The following is a 13,476-nucleotide window of genomic DNA, read 5'->3' as shown; positions in this document are numbered from 1 at the left end:
CCTAAGGGAGGCTGTGAACTCTATGGCCCTGCCCATGCTGAACCTCTAGTGCTCAGCATGGTGCTACATATAGAGGTAGGCTCACGGGTACATTTGATCATTTGCATTTTATTTGAATATCATAGCTGTGTTCACTGGAACAAATACTGAACTTGGGGCATGTATTTCCTTTCAGTTTGTTTTCCTTTCTTCATACTTTGAACCTGTGCTTCTACCTGATAGCACATGGACATAGCACATTAAGTTTGATATAAAATTCAGACTATGATAAAATAAAACTAATATTATAATTAAAGTTGAATACTAATTTAAAACATATTTTGTAGTCAATTTAGTTCTTTACCTTTGAGGCAATTTCTTTGAAGTAAACCTTATCCTATCCTAACCCTGACATGTTATTTCACCAATATGTGAGCTAAAAGAATAAATCCTATCACTATACTCCAATTCAGCTGTCATGGTGAATCATGTGGGCATAACAGTTACATTAATGGGTATCACTTTTTAAAAACTGCCATATCTTCCACCAATCTAAGTGAATCCTGCTTAGCATGACATAGTAGATAGGCATAGAGAGAGCACCCTATTAGTAGGGGATGTTTAAGACTAAATATCAGGCCGGCGCCGCGGCTCACTAGGCTAATCCTCCGCCTAGCGGCGCCGGCACACTGGGTTCTAGTCCCGGTCGGGGCGCCGGATTCTGTCCCGGTTGCCCCTCTTCCAGGCCAGCCCTCTGCTGTGGCCAGGGAGTGCAGTGGAGGATGGCCCAGGTGCTTGGGCCCTGCACCCCATGGGAGACCAGGAGAAGCACCTGGCTCCTGGCTCCTGCCATCGGATCAGCGCGGTGCGCCGGCCGCAGCACACCAGCCGTGGCGGCCATTGGAGGGTGAACCAACGGCAAAGGAAGACCTTTCTCTCTGTCTCTCTCTCTCACTGTCCACTCTGCCTGTCAAAAAAAAAAAAAAAAAAAAAAGAAATCAAGAAAAATTGAAATGATCTGATTGGATGACCATATTCTTCCTATAAAATTGAGTTTTATTGGAATTAAGAAAGATTGAGAAAGAGTAAATACATTGGTATTCACTTGCTTACTTATATATTCACTCAAAAATGCCTATGGATATGCTTTGTATTCATTAATTCAAAAAATAACTATGGAGTTCCTGCATTATACAATCCCCATGAACCAGTGACACAAGAATGACTAAGACATAATTTCTGTCATCAAAGAGTTTATAATCTAGTAAGTAAAACTATGGCTTTGCCACAATGAAGAGCCCTGATTAGTACACACACAGCACTGTGATACACAACGTTATGTTCAGACCTGCAGAAAACAGGAAGAAGTAGAGACTCAGGCACTATGTGAAGAGTTTATAATTAATTCCATGTTTCATTTGGTTAATCCTGTCCAACTGGCTGAATATGCATTTAAATGGAAAATATATGGAATCATATAATTAAATGTTGAATTAGCATATGGAACATAGTAGGTATTCAGTAAATATTGGTTCAGTGAACAAGTAAATGAGTAGTACTTTGTATATTCCCTTATCTTCCCTTTGTATATTCCCTGAATATACTTTGTATATTCCCTATATTCCCTGGCTGATGTGCCAGAAAAAGCCTTTTGATGGGGTGAGTGTTTGACCTAGCAGTTAAGATGCATCTTGGAATGACAACATTGGTGTGCTGGATTCAAGTCCCACCTCTGCTTCCCTTTTTAGCTTCCTGATAATTCACATTCTTTTTTTTTTTTTAAGATTTATTTATTTATTTGAAAGGAAGAGTTACAGAGAGGCGGAGGCAAAGGCAGAGACAGAGAAGTCTTCCATCTGCTGGTTCACTCCCCAAATGGCCACAATGGCTGGAGCTGAGCCTATCCAATATCAGGAGCCAGGAGTTTCCTCTAGGTCTCAAACATGGGTGCAGGGGCCCAAGCACTTGGGTCATCTTCCACTACTTTCCCAGGCCATAGCAGAGAGCTGGATCAGAAGTGGAGCAGCCGGGTCTCGAACCGGCGCCCATATGGGATGCCAGCACTGCAGGCGGGTGGCCTTAACTGCTATGCCAGTTAATTGCGATAATCCACATTCTTTTTTTTTATTTTTCTTTTTAAAATTTTTTATTTTTATTTATTTTTTTTAAATATTTATTTATTTATTTGAAAGAGTTACAGAGAGAGGTAGAGACAGAGAGAGAAGTCTTCCACCCACTAGTTCACTCCCCAGATGGCCGCAACGGCCAGAGCTGTGCCGATCCAAAGCCAGGAGCCAGGAACTTCTTCCAGGTCTCCCAAGCGGGTGCAGGGGCCCAAGGACTTGGGCCATCTTCTACTGCTTTCTCAGGCCATAGCAGGGAGCTGGATCGGAAGGGGAGCAGCCGGGACTGGAACCGGCATCCATATGGGATGCCAGCACTGCAGGCGGGTGACCTTATCTGCTATGCCACAGAGCGATAATCCACATTCTTAAAGCCAGTACATGATGGCTGTAGTAGTTGGGACTCTGCTGCACACATGGGAGAACCCAGGTGAGTTCACTTTGGCCTAGCCTAGCCCTGGTGATTGCTGGAAATTTGGGGAGTAAGCCAGCAGATGAGAGATCTTTGTCTGTCATCTCTGTTTCTGTCTCTCTGTCTTTCAAATGAAATTACATTAAAAAATCTTTTTTTTACAAAAAGAAAAAGCCTCTTGAGACACAGGGTGATTTAAAGGACTCGCATGTACCTGTGTGAAACTTGCTTGTTACTGAAAAACTTAAGCTTTAATTTTTGGGTGCATTCACATAATGAATAAGGAATTATATAAATTGGAAAACACAGCAATTAAAAATTGCATTTAAATTATAATTTTTAAAAATCCACTGTTGTGGAATCAATTCACTAATGAGTTCCAAATTTGTAATTGTTAAATGGGATTTACCTTGCATTCTAACAAATCTTGTCTATCAAATTGTAGATAGTGTGGTTTCTGCATGTGAGAGACATGATTCTGAGATATTGCTTTCTATCATGTATTTTTCATTTATATCAAAGTAATACATAGTGTCAGAAATCAAATAGAACAGATTGTGATGAAAAGCTGCACACACCTGTCAACTCTACTCTTCATCTCTGATCCCCCCTCTCCAGAAAAGATTTACTTTCTTCTCTTTAGCTATCTCTTCTGGTATGTACCATAATTTTCCTAAATAATGACATTGTGCATGTTCTGCTACTTCTTCATAATTCATTTGCTTTTCTATTGACTTCCTGTTGTGAAAGATAAAAGATTTATCTTTCTTATCTTACCTATGCATTAACATTTTTACTTTCAGTTTCGTTTTAATATTTTTTGTTGAAAATATATGTAGTTCTTTTTCAACAGGATTTATTTATTTATTTGAAAGGCAAAATGACAAAGAATGAGAGAGAGAGAGAGAGAGAGAGACTGAGAGATATCTTCCAAATACTGGTTCACTCCCCAAATGCTCATAACGGCTGGCACTGGGTCAGACTGCAGTCAGGAGCCAAGAACTAGGAACTCCAGCCAGGTCTCCCAAGTGGGTGGCCAGAACTCAAGTACTTGAATAATCATCCATTGCCACCCAAGAGCATTAACAGGAAGCTGGACTAGAAGCAGCTGATATGAGATGTGGGCCTCCCAAGCAGTAGTAGCTTACCCTGCTGGGCCACAACACCTGCCCTCACTGTTCTAACTACAATGTTGTTGTAGTCTAAAATGTCTAAAATGTCGTTCATTTCTGTGTTCAGAAGTATGTCATGATTATATTTCCTTTCTTATGCAGATATTTGTTTTTGTATTTTCTAGCCTTTCCCATAGCTATGTAAAATATTTCTCATTCCAATTTTCTGCACAGACAGAACTGCTAGATCATTTATTAGCCCCATCGCCCTGCCAGACTCCATCCTGGAACTGTAGGCCATTGTTCTTTGTTTCCTCCCTCTTTTGGAATGAAACACATCTGTCAATTGCTGCAAAAAGGGACACATGAGAAGGAGACTTGTTGAGACCTCCTCTGTCTCAAAATGTTTTATTTTACTTTGCACTCAGTGGATAGTTTGCAGTGTGGTCTGCCAGGTTATATGCATTCATTTCTTTTAGAATTCTGAGACATTGTTCCGTTGTCTTTCAACTTCCACTGCTGCAGTTGAGAAGTTTGATGTTTCTGTGACTCCTGGTCCTTTGTACATGAGTAGGTTTTTCCTTGGAGACAGCTTTTGGAAGTTTAGGAGGGAATTACAGTGTCATGGTTCAGAGACCAACCTCTAAGTCAAGACTGGGTAGGCTGAAATCCTGACTGTCACATATTAGCTGTGCTTACCCATTGTGTTTAAACTTTGTCACCTATGACTGGAGAGTCCTACATCAAAGAATTGTGAGGGGATGAAATTCATCAACATAAGAGATGCAAAGCCTTTGGCACAGTGGTTTCCCCAGGGTTTTGAAATGGCATCATTTTTCACCTTGCTATAAGGCCTCATTTTCCCCATTGTGCTAGGCAATTGGTAGCCCTTGATAATCTAGTTATGCATGTCCTACAGTTATGTAATTGTTTTCAATAGGTGATAGGATTATCTCAATGACTCATTCCAGCATTTCCATGGTGTTTAAATTAAACCCAATAATATATGTAAAAAACCTTTCAACTATCTGCAATGCTAGTTAAAAGAATATGACATGAGAAGCCTTATCTGATTTCAGAGCATAAAGGCTCTGCTTTGATCTTTGGGAAGATCTCATTTCCTGTGTGTGATGAGGAGATGTCAAGACTGGGGGAGGGAGAATGTACCCCTTGCCACTTCTGTTCTCCAGTGAAAAGGAAACTGGCTTCAGGAAGCAGTGAAGGATAAGGAAAATTCTCCAAAGCCTTTTTAATTCAAAGTGACTAACATTGTTTAAAGCATGAACTGAACTATTACTAGTGGGTAATATAGCTGTCACATGCTACCATGCTTGTATGTAAATGAACATTTTGAGTGCCGAAAAGTGACTCAAACTTTTTTGGAAAATAGCTGTCAGTTGAAAGCCGGCTTTATAAATTATTTCCTCTGTTGCTGTTATTTTCCTGCACCTGCTCTTCCCCTCATTGTGTCTTCCTCCTTGCCTGGTGCTCCCCCTACACTCTCACACTCCGGCTGGTCTCCTGGATTCACTGGGATTCTTATCTTCCTGCAGCAGTCTCCACAAGGCTGGAAGTGGCAGAAGAAGATGGGCAGAGATGACAAGTTCACTCTGCAGCAGGACAAAAAGAAAAGTGGAATCCAGTTTTACCTCTGCTCAAACAGAGGCAGAGGGAAATCTGGAGAAGCCAGACCACTGCAGACAGTAGTAAGGGCAGGGCTTGCGGACAGAGCTCCACAAGCAGCTGCCAACTGTAGATTCCAGCTCTCCAGCAAGCAGACCATGGGGATTCTCCTGAGCTGTAGATAAGCCTAAAGCAACGTGGAGACAAAATGAATGGCCAGTAGTTAAAGATAATATTAAAGTAAGTTTTAATATACAGTATGTGATGTATGAGGATGGTGTTGTAGTGACTTTGGGTTCTGTTAGCACAACCAGCATGGGAAGGGCTCTTTTGAGGATGATGTCACTTCTCAGCTGTAGTAGGTGTGGCCATTGTGATGAGTCCTGATTCACTTTCTCTAAGGTAGATTTGTTGGAATCTGAAGTAGTTTAACATTCATACTACTTTATGATAGGATCATATAGAGAATCTATTTAGAAATGGTGTTTTAAAGTCATCTTGTTTAAATTACACACAAAGCACACTTTAACAAGAAGAGGATTTGTGATTTTCTAAACTGGACATTTTTCAAGCACCTGCTATGTACTAGGCACTATGTAGGTGTTGAGAATGCAAAATTCAATCAGCACATACCCTTGCTCTTGGCAAGAAGGTTGTTCTAACAAGAAGTATTTTCCACCACATGGCCATAGACAGAACCTGAAGTTTCCTCTTGTCTTCATGTAGAAATGTTGACCTAACTTTCTTCATGCAGAAAATCTGTAAGTTTTAAATACTGTGGTTTGAGATCTATGGTTAATACAGAACTCTTCTCTTAAGAAGAGAAAGCACATTAGTATGTTGATTCTGCGAAGAGTTTCTTCTGCCTTTTGTGGAAATGTGAAGGATACATTTTTCTTCCCACTGAAGTAATAATCATAATAAAATCAGTGGGATAGATTTGAGGAAATGGGCTAAAAATTTTCAAAAAATAAAAAAATAATAAAGGAAGGGAGGAAGAAGAAAGAAAAAACCAGAATAGCCCTGCAAGAAAATATAGGACAAGTTATATAATCTTGGCTGGGGAAAAGGAAAATGAATTTTCTAAATAGGCTCCAAAGTGGAAAATCACTTAAGGAGACAAGGGAAGATTTTTTTTTTCCCATGGAAATTGTCAACTTTAATATTTGGATTCCCGAGTGTAGTTCTTGACCACTTTGTATTTCTTTGAGAAGTTTGCCCTATTATTGAACCTAAGAATATCTATTAATTAATTAAAGAAATGTATGGAATACCTCCCATGTGCCAAGCACCATGCAGGATGCCAGAGAGCTGAAGCGTGAACCTTTTGACAATATGAAGCATCTTTGAACAGGACTTAACCCCATACCAATACAATGCAGGTAGGGAGGACTCAACTGTGGGGAGCACCAGCTTCTCAGAGTTGATTCCACTGGGTGCCTTCTTTAGTTATGCTATTAATCAACCAGTTAATAAGCTGTGTTGCCTGACACTGAGTGGCCCCTATGGACAAGGAGCACTGCAAAACGCTGAATATGGCTGCGAAAGACAGCCTTGGACCTACGGGCTCAGTCTCAACCCACTGGGAGAGATGGACACACATCATGCAAATTAATCTATGTGTGCAATACTTAAAGTACAGTGAAGGGCAAATGTTGGTGGCTAAGGATTGCTAAGTTAGATTTGAAGCAAAGGAAGGGGTCCTTGAGGAAGTAACATTTCAATTGAGATCTTAAGGAAAAGTATGAGTTCAGTTTCATCTAGATTGGGAGAGAGAGGATTCTAGGCAAAGGAGGAATCCATGAGTTAGCTCCTGAATTAGCTTATTTGGGGAAGGATAGATCATGAAACTTGGGTTTATCCTAAATGGAGTTCCAGGGCTTGGAGTGGAAGGGTGATGTGGTTTCCTTCACATTTGTGAATAATTACCCTCAGTTCATGTTCCTAGTTTTAGAAGTGAAGCCTGTTTCTAGAGGAAAAATGATGATACGTGTACACTTAGTGCTAAGGGCTTTGCAATCTGAAATTTGGTCCAGCAGGAAAATGAGAGTGAAAAATACTTGTAGGAAAAAAGGAGTTGTTTATAATAAGGGGATGCCAGCAACCTGGGTGTGTTCATTCCACATCACAGGGTCTCTACCTCAGGTGCTGCAGAGCGATCTACACTAGTTGATCTGAGCTGCAGTTACACTGAAATGTGTCTGACCCCGTTAAAGCATAAAGCCTTGCAGCTTAAATACCAATTCGGGACTTAAATTGAAGAAGATCATTGTCCCAAAGTTAAAAACATACTGAGGATTTTTTAATCACTTTTAATTATTGAGAAGGACTTATTTTAGGAGCAGAAACATCTAAATAAAACACAACTTGGAAAGCTTTTAAGAAAATTTAAAGGTTTTAGTTGTAATGAGTCATATATAAACTTGTAAATGGCATAATTAGTTTGCATTATTTTTCTCAAGGGCCTAATATTCCATAGAAAAGAGAAATAATACTGCTAAAGTGAAGTCTTTTTATGATCTTTTTACATATTCAGGACATTACAAAAAGGAAGTTATAAAATATCATTGCAAAGATTTTCTTTTAACTTTACTTTGTATGAATACTAAGACAACCTGGGGACTTACATGAAAAATGTTTATTGTGTTACTGCACTTGCAAGCTTTCCTTTTTATTAGCTTTTCATGGTTGACCCATAAGAAAGAAATAAGTATAGTATTTAAGAATTCAGAAAACTGAGCTTAAATTTTGTTTTAGCTTCCTCCTTTCAATTTGACCCTCTCTACCTCCAACTATAAACACTTAGCATTAATGTCACGTAGCTGTTAAATGATTTATTGAGAAGTTGAAGCATTCCATGAGGATACATTACTGACCTTGGAGAAAGATTCTAAGGGAGGTGAGAATTAAAGGGAAATTGGTTTTCTGCCAAATTGCAGGGTTAACAGAACCTGAGATCAGGGGTTTGGATCTGGTGATCTCTGGAATTTTCTTTGTACTTTGGCATCCCTAAAAACCATTTCAGCTCCTTTTTCACACCCCCCTCTACTTTTTTGGTGAGATATAATGCTAAATACCCACCATAGAAACTGTGCCTTAGGACAAACCTTTATCTGAAATCTTTTTTCCCCTGTTAAGTATGGTGTGTGTATCTGTGCTTTCTGAGGTGTGTGTGCTCAGTGTAAACATATTTACTGTCCTCTTATCTAGAGATTCAGAAGCAATCAGTGGAAAGCATTGGCAGCTTTTATATTTACATGTAGGTGTCACTTTCATTTCTCTTGCAGCACCTGAGATCATGGGCAGAGCTCAGTTATGCAGTTCAATGTGGTTTCAAATTCAGTCTTGTTTTTTGTTTGTTTGTTTGACTCTAAAAGTTCTATTAGCAAAAATAATAAAGACTTTTGTAACTGATGAATAAACTCTTTCTAGTTCTCTGGAAGTCCCCCCCCCCCCCCCCCCCCGCCTTTCAAAAATCCAATGTTCATTTCCTTGATAGCTGTCATCTTGCTTTGTCTCGAACTACAGACTCACAGATCCGGGGCTGCAGCCATTCTCAGATGTGTTATTGTGGCCGTACTAAACATAGCCCCTGCAAACACACTGGCTTGGAGCCAGCCAACTGCACACCACTTACCATCCAAGTCTTTCCAGAGTCTAAGTGTCTTCATCATGTGCCTTGAAGTTGTGCTTGTGATGTAGTCTCACACACAAACATACCTCGCCCCAACGTAGTCTCACACAGCTGAAGCCTAAGTCATTTCACTCTCGAATATTTAGAAATGTATGAATGGTGAATTCAGAGCTTATTTGTGATCTCTATTTCATTTGAAATTCATTGCTATCTGTGTTTCTGAAATGGATAAACCAAAATTGTTGCAAAAATCTGTTTTTGTTATTATGATCCCTAGTAAATCCTTATAGACAGCAATAGGGTTATGTCTCCCCTCCCCCACATCATTCTTATCTCCACTTATTGGAAAACATTATTATCTAAAAGTAAATGTGACAAGCTTTGGAATATTTGGCTCACATTCCCCCAGCTAAATGGTATCTGGATTATTCTATAGGGATGAACCACGTAAAAATTCAGATGTTTCCTAACAATACTATGGATGAGATTTGTTTATATTTCCCTTCATTTACTTTTTTTTTTCTTGCAGGAATCTTCTAAGGTTGTCATGTTTCTATGAACTGGTGACAAATGCTGATAGAACTCCATAAATGCATTTTTATAAGCAGGCTGAATTGCATTTGATGTGATAGCCTCAATCTGACACTTTCAATCTCTTATAAATTGAGAAATCAGAACAAAAATTATATAGAAGGAAACCGAACTGTAATGGATCATACTTTATGAGAGATTAAAATGGGACAATTTGTTTAATATTACATAGTTAGAGAGCTTTTGTTTTTCTAAAAGATTGCTTTTTTTTTTTCTTTTTAATAATCCAGTGAAAGCAGGTACTGAAATTTTGTAATCAGTACCCCTGCCTGTTCAGACTGACTAGCTGGATTCAGGGGCTGCTTATGAAACCTGTATGTCACATAACAAAGTGCTGCTGTAGCACAATAAAAGGTTGCTTTTTTTTAATTCTTCTTTTTGAATTTTATAGTTCAGAATTTCCTTAACTACTATAGATAATAAGAGAATAAGAAAACATTTACTAAACAGCAACTCAATGCCAGATATTCTGCTAGATACTTGAAGCACCAAACTAAATAAGATAAAGTACCTATCCTTGGCAAACTCAAAATCTAATGGAAAAGTTACTATTTAAATGAATAGTTACTCTGAACTGTCACAGATACTACAGTTATAGAATTTACAGTGTGCAATAATGGTATGAAAGAATATCATACTTTGCTTTGGAACTAGGAGTAATAGATGCAGAACCCCTAGCTTAGTGTTTGGTAGATACCTGATAGTCACTGGACACATGGCAGTCCAGGACACCCAGGTTGGGGGAATGATGGAGGTGTACCCAGTAGCAGGCAGGAAGGGGGTACATTGCTTATGAGGGACTTAAAAGCAATAATACAGCCAGTAAACATGACTCCTTTGTACTCTCACCATGTGCCTGCAGTTCTAAACGTGTCAGTAACCCTCCTCCACCAGGATAGTGCTTCAGATGCCCTGCGCCTGGCAGCCACTGGTGGTAACTGTATTGGGAACAGGGGATCGTGGGGGCCTCAGATCACCAGAAGGAAAGGTGCCAGTTCCTGTAAAAATGTTAAGAGTTTCTTAAGCAAGAAAGACTGTAGGGCATTCCAGGAAAGTAGCCAGCAAATTCAGAGCTGAATACATCACCTTAGTTTGCCGCAGTGCAAAGAGAGATACTTGCAGAAGTTGTTTTCAATAAACAGTACATTGAGAGATGATGTTAATCAGATATCAACATGTCAAAAAAAAAGTCGTGGCCTTGTGTTAAAATATACATAATAACCAGTTCTAGATAGCTTCTAGCACAAAATGTGAAAGGTAAAACAAGAGGTCTCAGAGGAAAACATGTTCATGATCTTTCTCTTTTAAATGCACTAATGGTCCTAAAAAGAAAAGTAAAAAGAAATTAGAACATGTTAAAGTTACGTATTTCTTTTCTCCAGAAAACACTACTAAAAAAGTAAAAAGCAAACCATAAAATGGGAAGAGATATTCTCAATATATAAACTGATTTATAACTAGAATGTATGGAGAACTCCTAAAAAGTGGTAAGGGAAAGAAAGATAATCCAATAGGAAAAAGAAACAGGCAATACACATGGGGAACCACTTCACAAAAGTGTATATCCAAATTGCCAGTGAACATATGAAAAGGTACTCAACTATGTTAGTCATCAGGAAAATGTAAAATAAAACCCTAATGTGATACCATTCTACACCCACCAGCATAGCTATAAGGTAGAGGAGAGGGAAACATTTTGGCAAGAAAATGTAGCAAACAAAAGGAATTTTCATCTTGTTTGTAGGCGTGTAAATTGGCAATAATGACTTTGGAAAATTGTTTGTCAATGTATGCTAAAGCTCACTGTATGAATACTTAATAATCTAGCATACGTAGACATATACAGAAATGTACTCATATATTTGCAAAAAGACATGCAGTACCCAAGTTTCTCTGCCTTGAAACATTAGCTCTTAATGAAATTGGACTCACTCTCCATGCTACTCCCATTGTCTTGAGTGCTCAGAAAAGTGCAATAGATACATAATGCTAGGCCGTTGGGGATCAGCTTTCTCTTGGTTGTATAAACTGCCCAGGAATGTAACGATTAAAATGAGAGAATGGAAAGCCCAGAAACCAGCCCCAGACTCAGAAGTGACCCCAAGATTAAAAGAAGGTGACTCCATGGAACCTTTTCTGTCTTCCTCACTCACTTGCCACTTTCCCTTACTCCAAGGTGATAGCTCATTTCATTGGTCTTCATAAACTATGTATAAACCCATCAATTGAGTTGAAAAATTGGGATGCCAATCTATATGATATATTATTGTTTGTGAACTGTGTAGAAGCAACATTAAGAGTTGCTGCCTAGAAAGAAGATTGGTATGTCATGTCTAGGTATCTAAAGTTCTTAATCAGCAGCTTTCAAATTGAAGAGGATAGGGATATTATCTATTATTACCTGTATTTAAAGCAAATTACTTTGACCTCTGACTGTTCTAAGTGATTTTTGTGTTTCTTTCAGATGTCGCCCATTTAATGTGGTTTGAAAGACTCTATGTTTGGCTTCAGTGTTTTGAAAAATATGTCTTGTACCCAGCAATCATTTTGAATGCCCTCACTATTGATGCATTTTCAATAAGCAACTACCGGAGGCTTGGTACCCAGTAAGTGGATAATGGTTTATTCTCATAATGAATTGGATCACAACATTTTCAAAATCAAGTGAATTTTCTCTAAACAGGCAGCAGAAGAGACCAACTTATATCTGCTAATTATTGGCCATGTAGAATTAAGCCATGGTGGTCTTTTACTCAAACCTGCAGAGCTAGAATGTTGTTGTAGAATGCCTAGGATGCAAATGTGGCAAGATCTGCCTGAAGTGATGTTGTGGATAAATGTCTGTGGATTTGAAAATCATTCTGCAAAGCCTTAGTCAGTGAGCCTTAATAAGATGACGGAAGCACAGTGTGAATCCGGGATTCCTGGAGTTTTTACCCTCATGCTTGGAGCTTTGTGAACTGCTTTGTGTCATTTCATTTAGCAAATACTCTATCATTTTGTGCTTGGGGGAGGGGTAAATTAATCATTGTCAGTGCTGTCTCTGAATTTATCAAGAGAAGGCTTATAATTGAAAAACTGAAGTACAGAGACTTCATACTGTCAAGATGCTCATGTTTTTGCAAAGCATTAGCAGTGTACAGCCAAGTTGTTGATTTCATAGATTAAAATTAATTCTGAATTTACAAATGGAAATCTGTTTGATAATTTGTGAATTTGTCATTCTGACAAAAGGCAAAAGTTGCTGGTCAAATAAGTTATTAGAGAAGGAGAAGGTGAGAGTGTCTTCCAGATTTGCTTCTTTATCATGGAGTTTAAACATTATGTATCCAAGTCAATCCTGATGCATAATCCCAAGCATACTAATTCAAACAGGCTCTTCCTTTCAGGATGTGATGAGGGCAAATTAATTAATATTTGCCAAAGCTTGAGCAAGCCAAGATAAAAGGCAGTGTAGTACTCTGTTGGACTTTGAGTAGATTCATAGTCACACAGCAGATACCAAATGAAATGACCATGTGACCTTTCTGTCCTTCTTGGGCTCTATCTTCCTTCTAATCCAGACCTGTTACAGTTAGGCCAGAGCAAGGGTCCTTTATTATTTAGCACCAAACATCCTGGACTTCATGTTCAGGGACGATAACTGTCTCACTAGATTGAAGAAGTAGAAGCAACAGCAGTAGCAGCAGATGAGGGGGCTACAGACGTTATAAGGTTGGGGAGGGCCTGATCCAGGAGATGGCTCCACATTTGGAACATCCTGTGCTTCTGCTGTGGCAGGGATTCCCACTGTGGTGCAATCTGAACGACCCATGACTACCTCCCAGAACCCGCAGATCCTCAGTTTCTAGAATGAGGACACACAGTAAAGGCCAGAGTGGCAAAAAGGAAGCAGTTCCACCCTGGGTTATTGACCGGAAGGATTTAAAGTTCTCTCTATCCAATTTAGGATAAGCACCTTGACCTAAGACTGCAGGTTGAAGTCGTGCTGGTAGATAAGAC

The 13,476-nt window shown here is 39.1% G+C and overlaps 1 protein-coding gene across 4 annotated transcripts in view; it reads left to right on the top strand.

Moving 5' to 3' along the window:
- Nucleotides 1-13,476, top strand: part of PCNX2 (pecanex 2) — a 324,094-nt gene that overhangs the window by 157,774 nt on the left and 152,844 nt on the right. For all 4 annotated transcript variants that reach the window (XM_008268254.3, XM_051821460.2, XM_051821462.2 and 1 more), the window contains exon 20: nucleotides 11,939-12,080. In XM_008268254.3, the coding sequence (XP_008266476.2) occupies nucleotides 11,939-12,080 (142 nt within the window). The remainder of the gene's footprint in view (nucleotides 1-11,938; nucleotides 12,081-13,476) is intronic.

The sequence above is a fragment of the Oryctolagus cuniculus genome, chromosome 13, assembly GCF_964237555.1.
Source record: "Oryctolagus cuniculus chromosome 13, mOryCun1.1, whole genome shotgun sequence".
Classification (NCBI taxonomy): Eukaryota; Metazoa; Chordata; class Mammalia; order Lagomorpha; family Leporidae; genus Oryctolagus; species Oryctolagus cuniculus.
This window is presented reverse-complemented; position numbering and strand designations above follow the sequence as displayed.